Genomic DNA, 26,673 nt, shown 5'->3' with positions numbered 1-26,673 from the left:
TATAAAGTAAGACTATCTCACAGGGGCTGTGTGCTACATTACTAGATAATAGATAAGATAGGCACAACTCACTTCTTTCGCGGCAATTTTCCACTGAAACTGTCACATGTCAAAAAAGAAATACTTTCTTCTACTAAACCTAAATACCAGCATTTCCAGCAGTACCCAGTCATCCAATATCCTGCCTATAGCAGAGCAGCCTGATCAGTGTTAGGCAGTTCCTGCATATTTCTCTCGAGTATTGCCCTTGAATTGCCCTACTGGGGAAGAGACTGGGAGTAATTTCTAAATTACTCCTCTTTACCTATGAGATGCCCCTCTAGAAATGGAATTTCTCTGGCATCACTTCTTATATACAATAACTGCAGCAGCCACTTTGGGATTTGGAATGTTTGCATCACTGCTTTGGTGTGTGCTGTTGTCTGTAATTTAACTGTAACTGCTCAAAATCACTCAGGTGGTACATTAGAATGAGACATCCTGTGGCTCTCCAACTTCTTTTTCCACCTGGAACTGTTTATTTTCATGTATGTTTTGTAATCAGTCTATAAGACAGAAGTGAAGTATGGTGTGAAGAATTGAGTTTTCTATTTGTTTTAATTAAACAAAAGATGAAAAGCCATTAAGTACAGTATTAACTACAATCAGTGATGAAGCTGTTGATGAAGCACCATTTGTATTTGCATTAGATTACAATTGGGTCAAAAGCTTAGTATAAAAGTTCACAGTATCTTATCTCTAATCCACAAGATTTTTCTGTTAATACAAACAAAAAAAAAAGCATGCTTTGTATTTCCTGAAACAATTAACGTAGCCAGCTACTTCAAATTTTGTAAAAGAGCTAGATATTAAATTAGAACAACCAAGAGCATATGCAAGAACCTTACTTAGCAAAGGCAATGTAGATATATGTGAGCTGCTGATTATCATTAGACCCACAATTAAATCCTTCCCTGTCGTCAGACGATCTTGAGTACTCCACACACAGCTTTTTCTGCTGTTGCTTTTACTAGCAACAAAATTACCCAGAACTCTAGTCAGGGGACTAGAATCCTGATGTAGCAGGCACTACAGAAACACAGCTGCTTAGTCTCAAAGTTGAAACAGGGCTCAGCTATTTAAAATAAATTGTGACTCAATAATGTATCACAAGAACCTGAATCTAAGGATTCATATTTAATAAACTATGGGCACTTACACTAGAAGTAATTCAGGTCTGGCCTGTTTTTAAGGACAATCTTTGATTTTTAAAAGTTAATTGAGCTATGAGAGAAAACTGAAGTAGACTGATCAAGGAGGGCTTTCCTAGTGTTACTGTTGGTTAAATGCACTTACAGAGAGCAGAATGTAAGCCATGTGAGGATGTGCACACATGCAACAAATGCTTTCAGAGTAGGGACTCTATCGGTAATTTCTTTCTAAATTTAGTTTTTCATTAACAGAATGATCAAGTGTTGCATATAGAAAAAAATTCAGCTAAATACCTACTGTCTAATGTAGGCCAGTTGGCTGAATTGAAAGCTCTTATGCTTTGTGAACAGAATGACCACTGGGCTGTCAAAAAGAACCTCCCAATCTTAGGGGTTTCTTATGTCTTTGCAGTCTAATAGTCAGCTCAAACTTGAGTGTGAGATTTTATTTTTGCCTTAGACCTTTTTATTGCTTCATGTGAGTTAACTTTACTCCTGTATTGAAGGACCAATGTAGGACCTACCCACCTCCTTAATCCTGTGTAACTTCTAATTAAAGTCCAACTTAGCGGATTTATAGGGAACTTAGGGAGAGCTGTTAGTCTTCGGGCTAGCCCTTCTGCACAGAAGTGAAATTACATGCTTTCTAGCTTGCAGGGTAATTATTTGTGTTGTAGTTTTCCAACCTGATAAACTGTCTGTAATAACAGATACTACTCAAGGTGGCTGATTTTTGAATAAATATAAGGTCTTTGGCAAATGCTGTTATATAAGTACAAATTATTGTCATTATACACCTTCCAATGCTTTGATAAAGTTCCTGCATAACACTTCATTACATTAAGTGGTGGACCTCTACATGTGTATCAAATTGAATCTTGGTTGAAATGGGTACAGTTCCAATTAATCCCAGGAGGAATTGCACCCTGGTTCATTTTCATGTCAGTCTGACTCAGGCAAGCTCTGGGGGGCTTCTCATTTCTTGCACAGCTTGTAATAAAACTTATTTGTCAACAAAACCACCTAGAAATAGACAGCTGTTAGTTGCAGTTTAGTGTGTTGCCATGAGCATCTGTAGGGTTCTTACTGTCTTCACTCTCGCTCCAAATTTTGGTCTTATGCATTAATTGCCAGCTGTCTCACAGTTAGTGACCAAAGGCTGGTAATGCCTCTACAGGGCAGTCGTGCTTGATGAAATATATGAAGATAATGTTGTTTTTATCACAAATTACTTAGTGCCAAACGTTCAGAGAAAATTGAATGGTAGATGAAATGAAGCATTAATTCAATCATACAGTAGATGTGTTATTTATTACCATTAATGTTTTATGTTCAAGCAATCATAAATACCTTTTAGTGGCTAGACTTGCTTTAAAAGAATGATTGTTTTTAATGCTTGTTTTGTCCTTTTTTTTCTTCCAATTTAAACTTGACTAAGAGATGAACTTTCAAACTTTCATAGGAGCTCTTGGAGAAGAATGGTAAATCTGTCTAAGTTTTTATTGAGTGGTAAGGACTGGCTCTTGCATTGTTAACAATCAGGAGTGAACTGGTTATAACATACTAGTACAAACAATGTCAGAAGTTCTGTAAAGGCTGCTAACTTTTCAATTTTGCATCATAGGCTGTTTTGACCAACAGTGATAGTCACTTCAAAAACGACTGGGTGAGGTCAGGTGCAGCACATGCACACTTGTATGAAAACAGGCACGTTGTGTGTGTTTGATACATCAGTTAGAAGTAGGGATTGCTCCATTATGTCATGTGGTTCTGGCCTGCAGGGACAAACTTTGCAAGAGAAGTCATAACTCTTGAGGTAAAAGATAAAATTGTTTCAAAGCCTTTTCATCTTTCTGGTTGTGGAGTTGTGAAATAAATATAATTAGGGACTGAACAGATGGTAAATCCTAATATAAAAGAATATAACCAGTAAGGAAACGTATATTACTTCTGATTCTGCAAAAGTAGCTTTGCTGTTTTTTCCAGTTTCCTTTCTGTCAAGAAATGTTACTATTTACCATCAGGAGAGAATAGGGAAGAATTCAGAATCAAGAAATCTTTCTGTAGAAGAGTCACTCCTTAAAGAAGAAAACCCAGAAAATTTCTTCAGAATAGTCTGCTTATGCACCAAGCATTGCAAAGATAAAACTAATTACTAATTGCTCCAAAGTATTGTCCCAAGAGTTGTCCATCTCATCCTCTAAGTGAAACTACTGATACTAATTTTAACACGTAAACTTAATGGGGAGGAGGTGGAAGAAAACCTTGAGCCTGTTGAAGCTAAAAGAAAATTATGAGTACCTTCTCCTTGAAAACTGATAAGTGTAACCATTAGCTGTTAATAATTAAATATTGAATATTTTCATGTGAGAAATCTGCATTTCATTTTAGATAAGTTTGTGGTCAGTTCTTGTGGTAACAGGAAACCGTAACGGGTAACTTGGTTTCAAATATGTGTTCTTGGTAAAAGGTATAGGATAAGGATCATCTTTTCTTGTGTATACAGCACCTTGTACAGATGTGAAAACAGGTCTTCTCTATTGATTGATGAGTCAAAGTGAGTGCTGTTATAATAAAACTTGTATGTAGCAGGACTACTATAATTTTGTGGGATTTTTTCTGATAAGAACATATAAATGGCTGTATACCCTGTATTTTTCCTGTAGATGTTGTAGTCTTATGGTGTTAGTTTGTGATTTTTTTAAATTATAAAATGCCAGCTGATATTTTTAAAAGTAAACACTAGGCAAATATTATTTAAGGTCTGTCTGCTGACTGAGGCAAAATCTGATCTTCTTAGGCTTTGTGCTGGCTATGTTAATTTTTAAAATATGGCAACAGCTTTGAATAGACAGGTATCATTCTCATGTTTGGGCCATATTGAACACCTAATTCCTGAAAATGTCTGGTCAATTGTGATTTCTGTTTAGTGATTATCACAGGGGTATCATGGCTCTTTGCACGAGGTCTGCTCTCAAAAGCCGGTGATATGAGCTGAGGGTACATGATTTTCCTCTTCAAGCATATTGGAAAGGTACCTTCTGTCACTTGTTCTTAGTGAAACCAACTGATTTCTGGTGGCAGTAGTGTTAAAAATCATTTAACTGTGGCAGCACCCCTGGTTTTTAACCATTTTGACTGTCAGCACAATTAAGCATGTGGTGACACTGAAAGCTATACTTTGCCTAGCCCTTTGTTGCAAAACTAATTGAAATCATTGGGAGTCTTAACTGGATTGAACGCCTTTGGATAGGGAACATCAGAACCAAGTCAGTGCCCTTCAACCTGCCCAGCATCAGGCCCACCTGAGAGGTGTAGCAGTGCTTTGCAGGCACAGAAGGGCCGGGGAGGGCCAGCCCGTGGCTCGCACAGGGAGCTCAGCGCGAGTTCTGTTCTCTGGGTACCCGCGCTGTGAGCATCGCGCTCCAGCCTGCCTGCCAGGAGGTGACATGGCTCCTAAGCAGGGAGTGAGCTCACAGTCTGGCACGTAACAATTACTGACATACATTACGGCAAATACCTTGTCTTTTTAAACGATTTGGGGGTATTTTTGGATAATTTGGCAGCAGGATCGCAGACGTATATTTTGTCTAAGGCTTGATATGTTTCTTGATGCCTTTTCTTTACACGTATCTGTTATTCATTCACTTACATGAAAATGTCACCCTCCACAGGATTTCCTCTGTAAATAGATTACAAAAGGAGTGAATTCCCGGTGCTCAGTTTTGTCAATTGTTGTATTCCTGCTACTCCCGTACACTTGGATTCTCAAATCTCTCAGAATCGCAGTGAGAAGAAAAGGAAATCGTCATTACTATTTGCAGTGGTGGAGGGCTTTTCTAATGGTTTCTCAAAAAAAAAAAAAAAGGGTTAGCAATTCGAGCTAAGACACTTCTGGCTGGTTTTCACTAGATATGACAACAAAGCCTGCTCGGCAGACAGAGCGCATCAGCAACCTGGGCAGATGGGTCGGTGACATTAATTAGATACTGGCAGTGCCTTTAGCAGGACTAGGTGCTCTCTTGCCATGAAAGGGCTGTTCCGGGGCTGGGGAGCAGCGCACCAGCCGGGCACCGTCTTCAATGTCCTCGTCTCCACCGAGCTGGGAATGCGGGGAGGGTACCACAGCCTGTTCGTGCTCTCAGCTCCCACTTAACGCGTCAGGGGAGATGCGATGTGACTGTTTGTTTGCCCGTGTCCCTGTGTCACCAACAGCGTTTCCAAACTACCCTGACAGGCGGGCAGAGCGCGGACACGGCTCGGGGAGACGCTTCTCAGACCTGTCCCTGCGCTGTCCCTCCCCGGCCAGGTCACTTGCCCGGGCAGCCCCTGCCCTGCCCGGCCCGGCCGCTCCGTCCCCGCCCGCCGCGCTCCGGGCGCTCCCCCCGGCCCGGTGCCGGTGCCGGTCCTGGCCCGGCCGCTGCCCTCAGGGCTCGGCAGGGCTGTCCCTGCTTCCCGGGCAGCCCCGAGCCCCCAGCCCGCCTCGCTCCCCGTGAGTTGCGGCGGTGCCGTGCTGCCCCCTCCTCCCTCTCTCCCTCCCTTCCCGCCGTGCCTCTCGAAGAAAGCGGTTTTTTTCTGTTGTCGGGGAGCGTAAATCAGCTTCATCTAAAATCTCGGAAGTGCAAGTCCATCACATCTTCCTCCGAGCCGCCTGCTACACCTTGCGTGAGTCAGACTGCAGAGCTCCCGGTGCCCTTCTCGCTGTGCGGGGCTGCTCGTGTTTCCCCCTGTCTCAGAGGCAAAAGCACAAGTGGAATCTGCTCACGCTCTCAGCGGTTCCTTCCCCGGTTGTTGTAGCAGTCGCTGACCTCCAGGCACTATGAATAAACAGCAAAGCTGGGAACAAAAGGAGTCTTCTGGCTGCCATTATCTCACATTAACATAGCAGACGCGCTGCGGTGTGAACAATGCGAGTCTCATTCGCCGATAATCAGCGAGTACCCAGGCATTTGGATTACCAAGGCAACAGGCAATGGTAGAATACTGGGTGGGTGTGTTTTTTATTGTAAAGGAGCAGTCGGATATGGAAACCCAGGTATATTGATAAAGCAGAGCAGAAGGAATGCCTGGTGGCAGGGGGGGACTGAGGGCTCGGGGTTGCATTCCGACACACGTGAGATAAATAAGACATGGATGAAGCAGGTCTGTGCTGTGAGATGCAATAAAGATTAAACTGCATTTGTCAAGCTGAAAACGATCATAAGATAATTTCAGCATTTTGTAAAAGGTAACAGGTGGCATGTTAATAGCAGGGCTGTTACCGGTGGATTTTTTAACTGTAATCTGGGCTGTAGTAATGCATTGCATGGTCTACTTGTGTGACAATAGAGCTGGGTGTGATGGTTTAATCTTTTTTCCTTTTATCAGATGGATGCTGTAGTCCCCATGTCAGACAATGTAACCCCTTCTGCTTCTTAGAGGCAGGAGTGGGTCTCAGTAGCATTTTTGTTTCTTACCTGCATAGCTGTGATCGTTTATTCCACATGGACAAAAATAAGTGGCATTATCTCTGTATCTTTGCATGTGCACACACACGTGCGTGGACATATATGAAATCTGTAGTGAAGCAGGACTGTGTGTGCATGCAGGGGAAGTGTGGTTTTGTGCAGGTTCAAAAACTTAAAGATTAATCTAATTATTTGGCCTAATGCATTTTTCTAATTTCAGGAGTTAGATGCAGTAACTTGCTGAGCAGCATGAGACTTGCAGGCATGACTCTAAGTGATGACACTGAGTGTAGAGTAAGGAAGCACAGCAGCGAGTGTGTCACAGCCCGATCTGTAGCAACCCAGTGTGAAATGGAAGGCAGCATTCCCGCCTTGTGCAGTCATAAGTCATGCAGGCCTCACAGGCCTTGTCACAAATATAAAGAAAAAGTTAAGGGCTTTCAGCTTCCAGAGGTACTTTGTATCACCTGCTGAACTGCCAGCTCGATTTTGCTGTCTCAGTCTCCACGCAAACGGCAAATGCCTGTATTGTGCATATGTGTGTGGCTGCATGAATGGTTATTATCAATATGTGTGTGGATATTTAAAAGAGCAGAGGCAGGGGGTGATAACCACCTGCAGCAGCAGGTGCCATCCAAACCACTGAGCTGATAAATGGCTTGTTGCCTTCACCTTTTGACTGCTTCGCCTGCATCTGCTCAGCTAGAAGGGGTTCAGAGTGCTTCTGTGTTTGCATACAGTTTGCCAGAAACCAGCCTCCTTCTTTTTACAGTGAACTATGAAATTTCTAACCGCTTTCAGTCTTCCTTTTCATGGTACAGGCAACATCCAGTACTGAAACAACATTTGAGGTAATTCTTTCTTAGGCAAGGACTAGGTATGGATCTACTGTGCATTTGGAGTTGGGAGATTCAAAGCTTTGCAAAGAGTTAGAGAACATACTCTAGTTGGAAAGAGTGGAGGGAATCAACAGACTTGAGAAATCATGATGGGATATTTTTTGGAACTGTGTATTTTCTTTGTAAAATCTTGATGTTTGTAGTCACATCATTAAGAAGTAGAGGGAAATAAAGTCTTGTAGAGTACTTCCAAATTGGCTTTTGTCATTTTAACATTACATAAAAACACCCAGTGATTTGGATGGGATTGTGTTGTAGGTGTTTGCTTAGTGAAATGCAGGATGGTGCCATGATTTATGCCAATACAATTTAAACATCTTCAGATAATAATGCAAAGTAGAGGAATGTATTTCAGGAAGGTGTGAATCACATAGAGGGCATCAATCAAAAGCTAGTTCTTGCTAGCCATCTGAAGTCAGTTTTTAGTATACAGACTGGCTACACCACCCTCTTGCTTTCCTCATGTTGAGTAAAAAGTTTATGGTACCTGCACACAACATCCGCTTTTAGTTTGGTTTTGTACACCATGTGTGATGTACAGAGGTATTTACTCTGTGGTTCCTTTACAATGTGTCATCATATATCCTTGCTGACTGTGAGTGGTCTTCATGTTTTTCCACATTGGTGTCTCCTGGCTCTGCCATGCTCCTCTGTGTGAACAGACAACAAATTGCATAGAGTGGTTTACAGAGCTTATGGAAAACACAGCACAAAAGGTCAGGGGATAACTTGATTAAATTTTGCAATTTGTGTTTTTGAATAGTGATGTGTTTATAGTAACTGTCACCTGGACTATAAACTAATCTTAGGTGTTCAAGTTGAAACACATTGGCTAAGCACTGTAGGTGCATGAAGATGGCGCATGTATCTCAGGTGGGGAGGTGCTGGCTTTGTGTCTTTGGAAAAGAATCTCAATGAAAAATGACAAGTCAATTTCCTTCTAAATATCTAGTGGTTTTCACAAAGAAAATAAAAGCAGATCTTCAAAATGTTTTTGATTGGCAGTAAGTGAAATCAAATTCTGGGTTTCACTTGTCGCAGTGGGGTTTTCTTGAATTAATACTCAAGGCCAGGGATATTTCCAGTGGAACTTTGACCAAAAGAAAAAAAAATACATTTGATCTGTAATTTCTGAATAAGTTGTCAGGGGTTCCTAGTTTATTGAGTCATACTGAAGTTTGCATGGTGCAGTGCAAATACTGAATTTGAACTGCCTTTTTAGTATGAAATACTAAAATGCTCCAGAAAGGACTTAAGCTACTTTTTTTCCCAATCTTTTTTCCTAATTCCTAGTGTTAGGTTGATTAGGGCACCAAATTTCATGTTGGTGCCCTAATCAAGAAGGCTTGCAAACTGAATCCATATTAATCAATAAAGCTACACGAGTGGTGTTCTCTCAAGAAATCCAAATAAAACAAAAACTAAACCTGAATGAAAGAAGTTGAACTGGCTAACTTGTGAGGCAACCCAGACATGAAACTCACGTCTTGGTGCTTCAGTTATCTGGGGCTTTCTTGCCTGTTCTGATTGTGGGATTTCTGATATTTTTCCACTGCAGATGCATCAGGTTGTAGGGCAGAAAGAGGGGAGCAAGGAGCTTGTTTGGAAATTATGGTTTTGTTTGTATTAAAGTAGTGTCACCTAGAGGCTCCAACCAAGAATACAGGCAGGGGGTGCTGAGCACACATCTGCCCAGAGACAGAGCAAGGTGCAGACACAGAGAGGTGCCATCAGGCAGGAGCAGATCAGTAGCCCCAGTTTTGGATTCTATTTTGCCTGTTCTGATTTTTGGCCATGTGTTAGTGCAAAGACATGTTTGGCCTCTGTTGTCCTCTGAGACCTGACACCTTGTCATGAGATGCTCTCCTCTCAAGGTGTCCATGGGTGAGAAAAGATGATGTGGAAGACATGACAGTCAGTGTTCCAGTGGCAATTACCTACTCATCTTGGTGTCAACTGGGAAAGTTAGGATAGAGTTGGTAGATTTAAAGGTGTGAGTTCTGTGTGTGTCAGCTGCCCTTCAGGTGGGATGACTGTGCTTCAGAGATGGTAGACACCCCTGCAAAACTGCAAAGCTGGCTTGAGGGTAAGCAACAGAGAGTAGCCATTGGAGGCCCAGTTGTGGGAAACTTGATTGTCAGTGGTTGGACTGAAAAGGCTTTTTTTGGAAAGTCAGCATCTGGTGCAGTAGTTCGCAGATTTACAGTGTTTGAAACAGAGGTAGATGCTTTATGAAGGTAGTATTTTAGACACCTGGCCCTCTCAACAAGTGATGTGGAAAATCACCAGGAATGTGTAATTCCAGTTTTCACTGTCTTCCACAATATGTAAAGTGCCAATGCTCTAGGGATGCTTCACTAAACCATCTGAATCTTTCCTTCCTCAAGGAATGAAGACATGTAAACAGAGTATCAGATACATATACAATTGCTCTAGTGACAACATAAACATATTTAAAACACAGCAAATAATGCCACAAATCATGTATAAATTACAGCAATTCACTTGTATTAATTTATTCTACAAAGGTCACTTGTTATTAAGCAACTTTTATTAGAATTATCTATCAGTCTCTGTCTGACATGAAGTCTGTAACTTTTCCTTGAGACTGGCTATCTGCCTAGTACTGGGATTAAGAGAAGGTTTTTAGACTTAACTACCAGTGTACTTCTTCCACATGAGTGTTATATTACTGGTGGGTTCAGTACATCTGCCAGTAGCTAAGAAATCCTTCCTCATTGCTTGATAGCAGTTTTGCTAGCTCAGAGTAGCGAAACATTACTTTGAGAAGTAATTTTCCTCCCTCTCTTCCTCTTTGCTCTGTGCCTTCCTCTGCTGTTTGGCCTTTAATGCTGACCAGTAGTATGTATAGGTTCATTAGCACTATAGTAAATTTAGTCAATACTCTTTTAGTGGGCTGCAGCCGAGTCCAAACTGACTCACTGCCCTCCAGGGTGCAGTGAGAGACTTAATTACCCTTGTACAGTTCAACAGGAACAATGTCATGGGCAGCATTTCGCTTTGGCTGAAGAGGTTGAAGCTTCTTTCTTTATTGGCTGCCATTTTCAAGTTTAAAGAAAGGGCTTTCAGGATAATTCACAGCTCTGTGTAATAACAGGGGAAAAGCACTGCTCTTTGCAAATGAGAATTGGATTGGTCACGTTTCATTACGGTACTTACATGGATTTTCCTTTGATGGTGGGAATATTCCTTTGGGTAGTTTTAAGGACAGAAATGGAAGTTGAAAGAGCAGAGGTGGAGGGACAAGTAATCCTCTAGTTGAGTGGCACGAGTTTCAGGATCTCTTACTACTTGAAACCAAGGAAGTCTTCATGTGATGGAGAAAGGGTGGGTATTGTATTCAGTGTGGCAAAAGTTGTACTCTGACATGCATGTAATTGGTGATGGGCCAGGCTAAATGCTGGGGAATGCAAACCATGAGATTGCCTTGGATTTCTCGTGGGGTGACTGAGGTGAAACTTGAGGGATGAGGTTTAGGACAGTGAGTGGGTATTAGGCTATTTAAGTTCATGTTCTGTGAGGCACATCTGTCACTATTTCAGTGTTGTATATTTTTTGTGATTAGTAATGTTTGAGATTTTACACTAGGTCCTGTGTTGGATAATGTGGTAGTCACGTGGTTCAATGCGCACAATGAATATTTCTCAACAAATCTATAGCTGGTCTCTTTTTCTGGCTTTTTTGTGTGGTGCTGGAGGCTTTATTATTTGTCAACAATACAATTTCTTGAGGTGTCACCCATTTTAACTGTAATGTAGTAAAAATTGAGTGATTTACTCAGTATTTATAATTGGGATTAAGTGATTATATCATGTTTGAGAACCCAGTATGGCCTTCCACTGAACAAATGATTAACCACTGAAAACTACGGAGGAATGATATATGAAATCCCTTCTGCATAGTGTAAAGGAGAGGAATGGATAAGAAGAACATGCTTAGGAGGCAAAGAAAGTGAAGTAATAATTATAACTTCTTAACACCAGGCTGAAGCATTGCTTGCTCTAAGTTGGACTGTGTTGACAAACTGTATGGCATATTTGCATTAGAAGAATATTTAGTGACTCTGTGGTTTGATTCCTGCCTGTCATTACCCTTCTTATTTACTCATACACTTGCAAAATATTTGCCTTGCTCCTTAGGTTTTATTACCTGTCCACAGCACATCAGTGGGGAATAGAGAGGAATGTCTGCAGTGAGTCCTTTCACTGCTTATGTCATGGAGAGGGCTTCTTTGTAGTCACTGAAGTGCATGAACACTCATATGAGCCATAAATATCCAAACAAATCACAGAGCAGACATCATCAGAAACAGTCAGAGAAGGAAGTAAAGTAGGAGGCATCATTCAGAGCAGGATAAAAGAGGAAATCTTAATAGCAGTCACAAATTCTGGGTTAGTCATCATTTGTCTCCATGCTGGTGGAGGGACTTGCATTGCGTCACTTGCAAATATTAGTCACTGAAGCCATTGTCTGAGCCTCTGAGTGAGAGGGGCAAGATTTTGAGAGAAAATATTTTAAAGAAACACGGGCTAGCAGGACTTAGTGGTTGCCAGGTGTTCAGTATGCCCTTTTTCACACGCTAGTTTATATGGATGCTGTCAGTATAAACACGACATGTCAGGCATCTTACAGAGAATTATGGTTTACCATTAGTTTTCTCTAATTATTTGTTAGGGGAAATTATTCTTTTCTCTAATTTAAAATTTTTGTGTGATTTTATTCCTTGATTGAATATGGGTATTTGAAGTAAATAGGTCAGTTCAAATTTGCAGTTATGTTCTAATGCATTGCTGGTGTGCTGGCAGAGGAATTGTGGAATTTCTTTGAAATTTCCTAGCTGTTTGTGATATGTATTCACTGCTTCATTTACACAGTTGCTGCTGCTGTTATTACATTATTTGTTAGTCAGGACAGAGGCAGTTTTTATCACACACATGCACACTTTGTGCAGAGCAATTCCTGTTCTTAAATGATTCACACCTGGCATTATGAACAGGCTAAAGAATGAGCACAGGGGTAGTCCTTGATTCTGGCTCACAGCACAAAAGGAAGGAGTGGTCCAAGGCTGGAGCGCTGTCTGGGGTCATGGGAGAGTGAGCAGGCTTTGAAGCACGTTGATGGAGTGCATGTAGAGCCTGTAGAGATTCTTTAGGCAAGTTAGCCCTTGATAGAATTTTTGGTGATAGCTGGTAGTCAAGACAAAAATGCAGTTCTTGATATAAAACACAAATCAATGGTGTTTGAAAATGAAAGAGCAATGTGTGTCTGTTAAATAGTATTTATATATATATCTAGATGAGGAAGGTCACCTGAGTGTATATGTATATATATGCAAATTGAAATCTAATTTACAAGTTTATAGTACAAGAATGAGTAAATTTCAAGTGGAACATGTTTTATGGTCATAGGATTGATAGTTACTTTCACTGGATTTAAGACATTTCATTAATTACGCTAAGTGCATGCCTATCCTGGGCTCATTCTGAAACCACCAGTGCTTTTGTATGAAAAGAACTGTAAGAAATGTTTGCTGTATCTGTGGACAAAGCTAATGGAAAAACCCAATCCTCTTATCCACATATTTATCTGAAAGATGTGTTGTATATCTGCAGTTGATTTTCTAGAATGCTGATTAGCTAATACCGTTTTTGGCATGCAGCTTATCCATCGTGTGGGAGAACACTATCTGAATTTCAATTTACTTTTCCAAATGATGTTGAACTACTATTGCTTTAAAGGCTTTTCTGGCCATTTGAGGACCCACTGCAGACAGTGGAGCTGCAGTCTTGTCTCAAAATCTAATTGAATTGATATAAGACAGCTGACGCAGTGATTGTTGAAGAGTTTGAGATGAATTGCAAAAAAAAACGCATGCTTCTGAGTAACTTGGTGTCCTTGTTTGAAACTCTGCCCCTGAATTTACTTTCACTGCTAACAGACCTTTTTGTGGTAAAGGCCCTGTGCTTCAATATAGCTAAGGAATTCATTCATTCATTCCATGTGGTTTGATACAATCACATTGCTGTTAAAGAAACTTCATGCCTCTGAGAATACTGAGCTAATAGTGGAGGAAGAGTGGAGAGTTAAGGTAATGTCAGACATTCATTCCTTTGTCACCACCAGCAACTTGCCACAGTTTAAACTTCAAAAATCTCACCCTTCTGAATGTTTGTTTTTGCAGTGATGGGTCTTTCCCTTATGATTCTGTTCCCTGGCAACAAAATACCAACCAGCCTCCAGGCTCTTTGTCAGTGGTCACCACAGTATGGGGTGTGACTAACACCTCTCAAAGCCAGGTAAGCTTCATTTTTATGCCTCCTTCCCTCCAAATATGCATTTCTGCTAATATTTGTAAAATGGAAGGTATTTTGGAAAATCCTCTTGCAATCAATAGCAGTGTCTGTCTCTGTGTTGTATATGATGCATTATTTTCCCAGTCATGTCCTCTTTGGTGGCATTGAACAAGAGGTGTCCGAGAGCTTGAGTCAGTCACTCCTTTGGCTGCATGCAAATGTCAGGCTTGGATTTACCTCATACTTTACACTGCAAGCTTTCAACACTAAAAACATGGGATTGGGGTATTCCCAAACCTCTTGTGAATTCAGATTGATTGTGTTCTACTAAAAAATTTAGCTTGATTCACCAAATGATAGTTGTTGATTTTACCTGGGGTTGTGTTGTACTTGTGGACTGGTGGAATTCAGTACCAAGTCTACCCCACAGAGAGTTGCTAACTACCAATTTTAGGTTGTGGTCTTTCCAGTCCCTCCTGTTAGTGCTGTCTAGCTTTGTAAAAATGTTTCAACATGCATTGGAGCACAAGCATGGGCTCTTGGCTCCCAGGTGAGAGCCATACTTCCTGGATTTTTTTTCATTTGGTTATCTCCACTATTAACTCTCTTTTTCTTCTGTGTTGTATATTGAATTATACTATACAAAAAGAAGCAGCTTTTATGAAGAAGTTACCAATTACTTGTGATAGTGCACTCCCAGGGATGTGGTACAAATTCAGCATGCAGACAGTCTGGCCTTTGCTTACACCATAGGTGAAAAGCTCAAAAAACACATTACCATCTTTAATGAGTGCAAATGGTACATAAATCTAACCTGTCTTTTCTACCTCTTTCCAACCATGTGGTGTTAGATCCCATACAAAATTTTCTGGGGATTTTTTTGTTATTTTAATTTTGCTAAGAAAATTAAAAATTAAATTGTAGCGGAATGAGCCATTTGAAAAAGAAATTACTCAGAGGCCAAGTCATATAGATATTCACACAGCAGTTATGTAAGCACTGGTTATGGTAAAATCTTTCTTCAATGAAACAAGAAGAGGAAACAGTTACAGGATCTATGAAATGTTTTATTATTGTTGATTTCTTTAACACCTTAAAAGAAAAGGTATCCCATCTGGAGAGAAATACCTGAGTAAACATATTGGTCTATATTTGCCAGAAGATGAAAATATAGTTTCTTTTAGACTTAAAAAGGCAAAAGGAAAGATAAAAAATACTCAGAGTTTTGTCTGTCATAAGAGTACTGTAATGTTACTTGAACTCTTCATGGTACTTCAGAGGAAGGTGCAATAGAAGGAAAAGATCTCTTGCATGAAGAAAGAAAATGCAGTGACTCTGAAGGTCACTGCAAAGGAGTGGTGTGAGACTCTGGAACATGAAGCTTGGTTATAACTATTCAGAGCAGATTGAAATGAATGTCAGGATTTCATATAAGTCTTTGTGCTCCTCAAGGGAAAGAAGTGAGCTTGGTTCACCAATTCCTTCTTTCAAATGCCTGAAGCTGTTGAGTTAGTCTTCTGCAAAAATCTGAGTTTCTTCCCAAGTAGGAGACTTTTCAGGAAATCTTATGCAGGTGATCCATGGACAGCCACACTTACATCTCCATGGAAATCATAGCGATTTGGGGAAAAAAATCCTTTCAACAAGCAAAACAAGTCCTTTTATACAGAGAACAGAGGACTCTTTTATAAGAGGCAATAAAAACAATCAATAGACTTTTGTACACTGCTTAGGGAGTCAAGAATAGGTTAAACTACTGAAATATGTTCTTTCACAGTTTTTCTATCTGTAGTACCATTTGCTTTGTGCCAGTGGGACTTACTACTTCCAAGTTACTTCAAAGTCCTGCATTGAACAAACCAACCAACCAATTAAACAAAAAAGCTCTCACCCCCTCACACTCCCTGCCCCCCCAAAAAAGCTATGTCCTTTCTTTTAGTCAGATGAATGGCCACAGCATGGTTATAGCAGGTCTTTCTCATAAACCTTTTTAATAAGCATATTAATTTGGGTTCCATCTAGTTGAAAATCACCTGTTTGTTTGGAAATGGAAAAAGTAGAAATCACCAGGAATGTGCACCTAGAAGTCAATGAGGTCTGTGCTCATTAGAGTTCAGAGTACAGGTGGTTATGTTTTAATTTAACAACTGCAGCAAATCAACTTAATTTGCTTGAAGTAGTTCAAGGTACAACCCCTTACTCTCCTGTTCCTTCTTGCAGGTGCTGGGAAATCCAATGGCAAATGCTAACAACCCTATGAACCCAGCAGGAAATCCCATGGCTTCTGGGATGACAACCAGCAACCCTGGAATCAATTCCCCTCAGTTTGCTGGACAGCAGCAGCAATTTTCAGCCAAGGCAGGCTCCACTCAGCCATACATACAGCAGGGCATGTATGGGAGACCCAATTATCCTGGAAGTGGAGGGTTTGGTGGCAGGTAAGGTTTACTTCTCTGAGATGGAAAATGGATGTAAATACTTGATAAAGCTTGTTTTAGTGACCTGGCAGAAGTGTCATGGGCTTATTTTAATTATATAAAGTCTCAGTAGCTATTTTTTGCTGGTTAACTGAAGCACACACTGCTTTTATAGCTTTGGAAATCAGCTACCCAAACTGCAAAGAAATTCATCACAGTAAGTGGAAATGGCTTAGGTCAATCAATTAGCTCTAATAAACCCCCAAAATAAAGTTTTAATTAAGAGAGATTGTTAAACAGACCACAGGCTTAGGAATGATTAACATTTAATAAGGCCAGGATGTGAAAGGTATTGATGGTATAATTTCTACATGCATATGGAGGAGTAAGCTTGAGTACTGGGCAAAGTAGTCTGCTATGCAACAGAATATTTCTGCCCAAAGACTTACTCCACAGCAGGAATTTGAAAAGAATTGGTAATGAAGATGTTCGTTAAAAAATATGGTTGTGTTGTGTATTTATTTTGGGGAAGTAAATGCTGCATTACTCATATAATCCAAAAGTAATAGCCTGGCATTAGTTACATGATGATTTTCTGTGTCTATACTTTGTAAACAGGGATGGTGGGGGCACTTAAGTGAAACCACTATTTATGGTGCAAAGGCTGCAGAAGAGACTGCTGCTGCCAGCATAGGCAGTCTAGTGTGAAGAATATAAGCTTGGGACTCAGAGAGAGTTTATCTCTTCCTTCATCTCTGCCACTGATCTACTGAGTGACCTTGAACAAGCCAAAAAGTTTCTTCAGCTTTGTATTAGCATCTCTAAAATGGACACAGTACATTGGCCCATATTTATAAAGATATTTGCTAACTTGATGTGGGAAAGGCGTGGTTTGGCTTAGCTTGGTTTATCTCAAGATCAATAGAAGAGATGGGCAGGAGCTGCAGAACACAGTGTGGGATCCAGTGGAGTCGATTGCATTGGGTCTCTCCTGGCCTTTCTGCTAAGGTTCAGGGAGAAATGCTTTTATGGTATCTCGAACACCTGCCATAATTCACCACTGAGGCAGATTGACGTGCTGTCTTGGAGGAAGTTTGCTGTTCCTGCTCCTGTGCATTTGCCCCTACACTACTGAAGAACAGAGCATTTCCTTTCAGCAGGTCAGCTCTACTTTGCAGGAAGCTACAGAGCTGCAAAGAAGTTCACTGCCCCCAAAATGACTGCTGGCAATGCCTTGCAATCCCAGTGGCAACCCTATGACTGTTGCACCTGGGAGGCAGGTGTAACCTGTAGATGCAATCCATATCTCCTGTACACACCTAATTACCTGGTCTGCTGGCTTTCATTAGTCATTGATACATGCTTTTGAATAGTCTCAGGTGAGGATCACACCAACATTCAAAACAAAATCCACTAGGCATGTCTTAATTCTCTCCTCCTTTCTTTTCTTCCCTGTTAGTTACCCTGGAGGCCCAAATACCCCTGCAGGAATGGGTATCCCTCCCCACACGAGGCCACCAGCTGATTTCACCCAGCCAGCTGCAGCTGCTGCCGCTGCTGCAGTTGCAGCTGCAGCTGCTACAGCAACAGCTACAGCTACAGCCACTGTGGCAGCCCTTCAGGAAACACAGAATAAGGACATGAACCAGTATGGACCGGTAAGAGAGTAACCCTTATGTCTTCATACCTGCCTGAGCTGGACCATTACAGGGAATTGGCTTCCTTCTCACTGTTGCGTTTGTTAGGGTGCCTACTGTATTTTCTTTTCTTTGTTTTGGTGCATGAGCATGGTTAGAAGTGCTTAAGAGAAACTGCTGGAATGTGTGTATGTAGGTATGAGTCAGTCCCCATGTTTTTCCCAATAAAACTTGCCTAACTGTATTTTGTAGTTTAGGGGTTGCCACTTGAAAATAATGAAAGATTTCTCAGTTACAGCTGCATCTGACATGATACATTATTGCTGTCTTTGCCAGCCCTCTAAATTTGAGTACCTAGTGAAGTGTTCTAGAATCTTGCAATAGGTTTTGTAGTTCTTGAACAATTGTTTATTTTGCTAACTGCAGTTGGTTATTTGGGTTATTTCCCTTCAAAAAGGGAAACAACAATAGAAGAGAGATTTGGTTTGTAATAATGGTGTCTATATGGGCAGCTATGTGAGAGGTGCATTTCCAGTGATCCATAACTTCTAGCGTGTTATGGTGTCACGGAATCATTTTTTTCTTAAAATAAACAGGGGCTTGATCAATTTAGGTTTTTCCTCCTTACCTTTTTTACTTCTCTGAATCCTGAAGTATAAAAGTCCGTATGTCAGATGATGAAAAGCACAGGGTCTTAGGAACTGTGGTATTGTGCTCTATTTGCACAGCCAACATCCTAACCTGTTACCTTACACTACTAGACCAGGCAGTTGAAACAATTAATTTCTCACCTTAGGCTTATATCTGTCTTCCACTCTTATGTATTTTATAATTCCAATTGAATTTTTATTATAAATAACTTCACCACCCATCAAATGTTAGAGACCATTGAAGAAAAATGCGACATAAATCCTCCCCTTCCTCCCTTCCCCAAAAGCATGTTCAGCTCCCTCTTCCCATTTTATAAATGCATGTCGCATTTTATTATTTTTTTTTTCTTCTTCTTCTTCCGTTGAAGGTTTGTTCCTCTTTCCAGATGGGTCCAACTCAGGCTTACAACAACCAGTTTATGAACCAGCCTGGTCCTCGTGGTCCTGCTTCTATGCCAGGCAACATGAACCCGGCAAGCATGGGAGCAGGAATGACACCTTCCAGCATGAGCGGGCCACCCATGGGCATGAACCAGCCCCGGCCTCCTGGAATGAGCCCCTTCAGCACCCATGGGCAGAGGATGCCTCAGCAGGCCTATCCAGGCCCACGCCCCCAGTCTTTGCCTATACAGGGCATAAAGAGACCATACCCAGGAGAGGTAATAAAAGAAATTATCTTTTGTGGACACTATTCAGGTTGCAACATACTGGGTAAGGTGTGGTGCACATCCCTCTAAGACAGGTGCATCTTTGTTCCAGCCTTGGGAGGAGTGCAGCCATTAAAATATTAGCAGGAGCACCTCTTCCTTTTTAGCTTCTAAAGTATTCAGGTTAACCCTTGCTATGTTGGTCCATATGATGGTCACTAAGTCCAAGAAAGGCCTCAAACCAAAATATCATTCTAAGATTGTCATGCTGACTTCATAGATCTTAAGCAGTGTTCCATCACATGGGTGGAGTCTTTTAGTGTGGCAACTTAGAAGAGACACTGAGGGTGAAATACTTCATTTTAGCCCAGTAAATATCTGATCTGTGTTTTCTTGGATTTTTTTTTAATGAAATACAGGACAGACATTGTACTGTAAGACCAGTAGTAATAGCAGTAATTTTTTAGAGAAGATGTGCTTTCCAAACTTTTTGAGTGTTGATTTTCATAGTCACTAAGATGAATATAAATAATGTTGAACTCAAATCCCTCTCTGTCAGCATTTATCTAATACCAGCTTCTGTGGAGTGTGATAAGGTCCCATGCTGCTACAGGAGATCTGAATGGCTTTATAGGCAAAATTACATTGCCACTGACTTGTATTATGACAGGGCAAAACACTTAGGGTCCAATTTTTAGAGAAATTTAGAAAACTGAAGATGCAGACAAATGAGCTTTTGGAATTTAAAAGCACCTATGTGTTTTATTCTTCCAGTTAGCCTGAATTGAGCAGTAGAGGCTTTTTAGAATTCCAGCAGCTCCCAGCATCTACCCACACCTAAATGTTTTTACAAATCTAGCCCTCACTTAGTAGCTTCAGAGATCATTTCCTGGTCAAATTCTGTATTCAGCTGAGACTTCAGCAGCAGGTGTAGAGCTCTGAATATTATGATACTGCCCTGGCAATAATTATGGTACTAAGACTTTATGGAAAATGCGCAGCAAAGAGGACCGTGGCATGCAGAAACTACAGAAAACATTTCTGCCTACTCTACAGAGCTCCATTTCTTTCTTGCTCTGCAAACTGTTTTTTTTCTAAATAAAAAACTAATCAGAAATAAAAAAGGAATGTGCTTTTGCAGGAGTTGCTTCTCTTAGGAGAACTTATTTACAAGTAAGTTAAGAAAACACAAAATGTGGCTTGTTCACATGATTTTTCAGATTTCATATTTTAAGGATGACTTTAAATCTCTTTTTTGCTGCTTCAGAATCGGGTTTTTCATTGTAAATGAATATGTTCATGTTTCCTACAAGTCAGTTCTGAACAGTCCCAAAAATGCTGCATGATTGATGGGCTGGAATTTTGCAGATGATGTTTGCCTATTGTTTATTGTAGGGTTCATTTATGGAAATGTCTTATCATTAAGTTTATTTTTCAGTTTGACATTCTACTACCCTTGGAGTTCCAATTTTCATTACTTCAATTCTGAAACCACAGGGCAGTCTTAGCTAGCGCTAGCAAAGTGCTTATGACTAGTAAGAACTCTAGCTGTTGAAGTATTGCAGAACACTCTGGCAAGAGGCCAGCAGAGCAGTTGGGTTGAAAGGCAGGCGTGGACAGTACATCTTCTGTGCTCTTGTCCCTTTCAGGGTTTTGTTTTATTTATTTATTTATTTATTTATTTATTTAACTTTTTCTTTTTGTGCTTCCATTCTACATCTGAAAAAGGAGCCCCACGCTTGGGTGTGGTAGCACTTACAAAAACACAGAAATTTTGTGAACTTTGCATCTGGTTGTAATTCTGGTTTCTTCAAGCACAGTGCCCTTTGACAGTGTTACAAGGCTGAGTGTGTGTGTCTTACCCCCCTTTGGTTTGCGAGATTTTTATGCTTTTAAAAAGTATTCATCTGAAGGGGTTTTGTTTGTTTGATTGTGCTTCTGAATGTATGCTAGTAATCCATACAAGACAGCTGCTTGCATCAAACATGGCTTTGTGTTCTTGCATCCCTGAAACAGCCGAATTATGGAAACCAGCAGTATGGACCAAATAGCCAGTTTCCAAACCAGCCTGGTCAGTACCCCACGCCCAACCCTCCGAGACCCCTCACATCTCCCAGCTATCCTGGACAGAGGATGCCAAGCCAGCAAAACACAGGGCAGTACCCTCCTCCAACAGTCAACATGGGGCAGTATTACAAGGTAGGAATTCTGAGATTATCATCTTGTTCTGTTCTGGTGGCCATTTATTAATGAAGTCACGTTAATGGTTTCAGAGATACTGCTTTTATGTAGTTTAGGGAAACAGAGAAAAAAACACCAAGTTTTTACCACTGTTTTGGGTATCACAGAATCAAGTCAATCAGCCAAGTTGCATTGCAACTTCAGAGCAGTTCATAAAGAAAATTGAATGTTGCTGCAGCTCATTAGAGGCTTTTACAAGAAAATGTTGGGTTTGCTTTAAAAATAGCTTGTAAAAAGAAGTACCTAATGGGATTCAGGTGTAATGTTTTCACCAATTCGTGGTCCCCTGCAAGAATGCAAGTATGGAAATCTGTAATAAACAAGTTCCACATTGCAGCATTCCGGTTTTGGACCTACAGTGGTCACTGTTAGATTAAGCCAGGCCAAACTTAAAAGGTGTTCCAGCTATAGGTTTCATCTTTGAACTGAAGTTTCTGTGACTTTTTCCAACCTCTTCCTCCTTTTTTTTTCCTCAGTCTTTTCCCTCTGTGCTCTTGTCTTGGGCAAGAACTAGAGTTGTTAAAATGTTGCCTAAAACCTATTTATGGATACATCTTGAGCACTTTGTATTCTCCAAATTGAGGTTGCACTGAGGGCCTGCTGAGGTTGCCACCTATGAAATGCACACAAATGATCTATTGCACACAGGTACTCCAGTGAGTATAACAATGGGAGGACCATTGATCTTCTGACCTGCTTAAAGCAGTAGCTGTTGAAGTATCTGGACTGCATTCTGAATTTGAATGTAGGCTGAAAGAATCTAACTTGCACATTGTTGTTGAATTGGAATTGTTTGGTGTGATTCACCCAGAAAATACCATTAAAAAAAGAGGGAAAGCAAAACCCTTTTCGGTAGAGCATCTGTTCTGTGTGCAACTGTGCTGTCCACTGCGGTACCCAAAGGAATGCATGTTGGATCATGGCAGCTTTTGCTGTTCACTGTCAGGAAAAACGTGAGGAATGGACAGATTCTCTATATAATCATTCCAGTGCAGTCACTTATGCTAAAGTAACTGCAGAAGATCTCTGTCAAATTTTTAAGTGACAGATTTTAAATATATTTGATGTACATTATTTTAAATGGGGTTTAAGATTTTTGTTTGCCAGATATTTCTGACAGGGAATTTGTTTCTTTACAATGAATCCCTTATATTGTATTCAAATATTGACTGCTCTGGAAACAGTTAGGAAAAAACAGATCTTGTTAAAAAGGCAGATTATCCTGGTTAGGAGGAAAACTCCACAGACAAAACCTGAACCTTTGAATTGTAGTGATTGTGCAGATAGTAACTGTGTGTGTCAAATACAAAAACCAAAGATGGCTGGAAACCTGAATGTTTAAGTTCAAGTATCTTAGGTTAGCAGAGCAGCATTTAGATACAGAATCAGATTTGAAGTCACAGTTCTTGGGCTGTCTGTAAAGATTTCGGTTTTCTGACACTCTCCTGTGTTTCTGCTTATGGTACATGAGCCATGCAGTTGCAGTTCTGTTTAATGTCAGGCTTCCTTCACATCAGGGTTATTGGTTTATTCTGTTGACTGTGACCATCTCCTTAATTATAATAAACTAAAGCAAAGGTGTTTTAATACATAGCTACTATTCATACTTAATTGTCATTTTTCTATCAGTTCATCTTAGCTAACAACAAACTAGCAACAGAATCAAATTGTAGGTGCACAGAATAAAAAACATCCCCTGACCCCCAGAGCTTTAACTCTGAGTAGAGGAGTTGAACAAGAGTGGGACAAAGGATAGATGAAAGTAAAAAGGACACAGACTAAGCTAATTGTGTGTCTTAGTTTTTTGGGGGTTTTTTTGTTTGTTTTTTGGTTTTGGGTTTTTTGTTTGTTTGTTTGGTTTGGGTTTTTTTTTGTGTGTAGCCTTCTGTGCACCAGGGCTATTTTGGGAGGAAGGCAGAGGGATACAAAGGGCTGGGTGGGCTGTGGCACAGTGGAAAATCTGAAGCAAATGGCTGGTTGGTTCTGGAAAGAGCATTCAGAGGAACACAGTAAACCTTTTAGCAGCCTTGCTTGTATCTGGTCATTGCCTGAGTTAAGCTGGCTGGTCTGCTGGTTTTAGTTCCTCCTTTGCTCTCCTAGTGTGCCTCTTCCCTGAAGGCCTCCTGGGACATCCTGTGGTTACTTCTCCAGAAACAGAGGGGCCTCCCTCCCTTGTCTGTTGTCTTTGATATTTGATAACAGTGCGGTTCACAAGGCTTATTGTTCTTATTTCAAGGCTGCAATAACAATGTGATGTTATTTATTTTCTAGCCATCAAGGCCTGTACCTGTGGCAAATTACCCTCATTCACCTGTTCCAGGAAACCCCACGCCACCCATGACACCAGGGAGCAATATTCCTCCATACCTGTCACCTAACCAGGATGTCAAACCACCATTCCCACCTGACATTAAACCAAATATCAATGCTTTACCACCACCTCCAAGTGAGTAGCAAACAGAATGTCCCCACCACAGTCATTTATTGTTCCTCTGTTCTCTGCCACATGCATTTGAGAGTCTGGAAAGTAGCTCTGATTGCTGCTCTGGGAGAGGCTGGAGTTTTAACTGGTAATAGGTGGCATGCACAGTGTAGGCTCACTTGGGCCCATGGACAGAATAGAGAAAGACTGCTATGCTCTTCTAAAATAGAATATCAGAAAAGTTCTTCCAGGTTAAACTTGTAAGGATTTAATTCCTTTAATTTGCTTCCTGAGGAGAAAACACTTGATTTGGGTTTTGTTGTGTGTGCTTTGTAGGCTTGTTTATTGTATGAACTTTCATTTGGGCTGTTTTGTTCAAGGGCAAAGCCATTCATTGAACAACACTGCAGAGTAGGATAAAATGTGAATATTTATAGCAGTGTCTCTATTGTGATCCATACAGGCTTCTTAGGAATATTCAGTACTGTGCCAGAAATTGATATATGTTCCTTTCAAAGCCACTCAACGTCACCGCTACACTTGGCTGGGAACAGGGCAGGAATAACAAGATCTCTCTGACTGGATACTAGCATGAGATGTTTGAGGTTTTGAAGTGACTGATGAACAATAGGAGCTATCATTTACTAGAGAGCTGGGAGAACCTTATGTTTTCTATAAAATAACTGCTGCTGCATTAGCACTTTGCAGCTCTGGAGTTCAGGATAGCTGAAAAATCAAGTAGAAGAAGATGGGCTGCAGTATTATTTGGGCAAGAACACAGGATTTAAAGCCATTTGGACTTCATAGATCAGCTGTAAGTTACCTCAAAATCTCCTCTTGTGGGCTCAGATAGTAATTGAATACCAGTGTCTGGTCATCACATAGTTTCAGCTGATGAAACTGTTGAAACTAATTGGGTAATGTTGATCCCTGTTCAAAGCAGGGAAAACAAACATTATCACAGTTTGACATTATTAAGAGATTTGTTTTCAGTCTTCTTCCAACAGAGTAAGCTTGGACACAGAGCCTATCCTGTAATAAAAACCAGGAATTCTTGCCATGCCTGGTTTCTGTTGGTGGCTGGAATGCTATGGCCCTAATGTGAAGTGGGTGACGATAGGAGAGGCTCAGTTTGAGCCTTGTCACTTGTATCAGTTAGACGACAGAGTTACTTTTGATTGTATTTTTTTGTGTGTGTGAGCCTGCTAAGTTAGACCCAGTAGCAGATCACTGTGCATTTGTTCCTGTTCTGTATAAATACACACGTTATTGTTGCACTGCAGATGCTAAAGGGAAAGTTCACGCTTTCTCTCCCTCTCCGATCCCAGCCAACCACACGGACGAGCTGCGCCTGACGTTCCCCGTGCGGGATGGAGTTGTCCTGGAGCCCTTCCGGCTGGAGCACAACCTGGCAGTCAGCAACCACGTCTTTCACCTGCGCCCCACCGTGCACCAGACTCTGATGTGGAGGTGAGCTCAGCCCTGCTGCACAGGACTCGGGCATCCCCTGAAGGAAGGAGGGGCAGCCCGCAGGCACTGTGCTTAGGTGTGCCAGGAATTCCACTTCAAAAATTGTAGCCTGGATAGGAACAATGTTCTTTCAACACACAGGCACTCTCACATGTCATTTTCAAGAGAAGACACGTTCTAAAATGCTTCACAACAAGTATTGCATGTCCTTGCTGATAGCTCATAGCATGCAGCATCTGAAAAACTGCTGCAACCATTGCATCCTTCCTGCTCTGGCTGGAACAGGAGTGGGGTTTTCCCTGACCCACACCACTACGAACTTCCATCTGGGAATCTGAAGTCCCAGGTGCTTTGTGACCTCTGAAATGTTAGCTCTGCAGGGCTTTTAGAGTTTATGCCTAAATTAAATAGTGCAGAGTTATCTGATAATGAAGAATAACCCACTAAGAGTAAGGACCCGATTAAGAGGCTTGGTAAAATCATTTGGGAAGACAAGTGCTTGAATCCTCCAAACTTCAAAAGTTAACTTCCTAAATTCCCCTATTCTCTGACTCCACAAGTAAGCACAGCTCAGACATGTGAGAGCATACCTTTTCTCATACAAAGGCTTCTGGTTTTCACTTACAGTGAATTCTTATTTCCAGCACAGAGGAATATTTTTCCTTGGTGGTACTTTCCTGTATATAACGGAGATCTGTATAAGTGATGCTAGGGTCTGTTTCGATTGCGCTATGTTCATGGAAGGACCTTAGATCAAGTGACAATCAGCGCCTTAATTTTTTCTTAGATTTATATATTTTCAAATATTGCAGAATAATTTTGTCTCCTTGTTTGGTTTTTCTCAGAAAGTGTCTCTGTGTTTCTCCTTGCTGAGCCTGGATAAACCCTGCATTGTCTGAGCCTTTCTGTGTGCCTTGTGGAGGCTGGCTAGTTGCTTGGGATCTCACATGGAGGTTGCTTACAGGTGTAACTTCAGATTTATTTTTTTTCCTGTGAGGATCACCTTCCTGTGAGGATCATCCACTGGAGACTTGTGTTTTCCTCCTGTGGAGAGTGTGAGGTGGGCAGAGAGATGTGCTCACTTCCCTGGCCCGGGACAGACTACAGCTCTAAAGCTGGGGCTTGATGCAGGATGCAAGAGTCCTTGCTGCCACAGTGCCCCTGTGCCCTGAGGGAGCCTGGGGGCTGGGAGGGAGGGAGATTGCAGGCAGACCACATCCAATAATTAACACCTAACTTTGAGGTCAGTTATTGCTTACTTGCATTTCATTATCGTGGAGTACTCGCAGCACAGGGAGTTTTGGCAGTTATTTGCCAGTTCTTATTAATAAGTAATCAC

The 26,673-nt window shown here is 41.1% G+C and overlaps 1 protein-coding gene across 9 annotated transcripts in view; it reads left to right on the top strand.

The window, feature by feature from the left end:
- The window catches only part of ZMIZ1 (zinc finger MIZ-type containing 1), a 338,520-nt gene that overhangs the window by 288,798 nt on the left and 23,049 nt on the right, over positions 1–26,673 (top strand). For 6 of the 9 annotated variants that reach the window (XM_030951382.1, XM_030951380.1, XM_030951381.1 and 3 more), the window contains 7 exons: positions 13,739–13,853; positions 16,071–16,288; positions 17,727–17,925; positions 18,923–19,213; positions 21,218–21,400; positions 23,714–23,888; positions 25,148–25,334. In XM_030951382.1, the coding sequence (XP_030807242.1) occupies positions 13,739–13,853; positions 16,071–16,288; positions 17,727–17,925; positions 18,923–19,213; positions 21,218–21,400; positions 23,714–23,888; positions 25,148–25,334 (1,368 nt within the window). The remainder of the gene's footprint in view (positions 1–13,738; positions 13,854–16,070; positions 16,289–17,726; positions 17,926–18,922; positions 19,214–21,217; positions 21,401–23,713; positions 23,889–25,147; positions 25,335–26,673) is intronic. The other 3 variants (XM_030951384.1, XM_030951385.1, XM_030951389.1) reach the window with 3 other exon arrangements.

Source organism: Camarhynchus parvulus, chromosome 6 (assembly GCF_901933205.1).
Source record: "Camarhynchus parvulus chromosome 6, STF_HiC, whole genome shotgun sequence".
Taxonomy (NCBI): Eukaryota; Metazoa; Chordata; class Aves; order Passeriformes; family Thraupidae; genus Camarhynchus; species Camarhynchus parvulus.
This window is presented reverse-complemented; position numbering and strand designations above follow the sequence as displayed.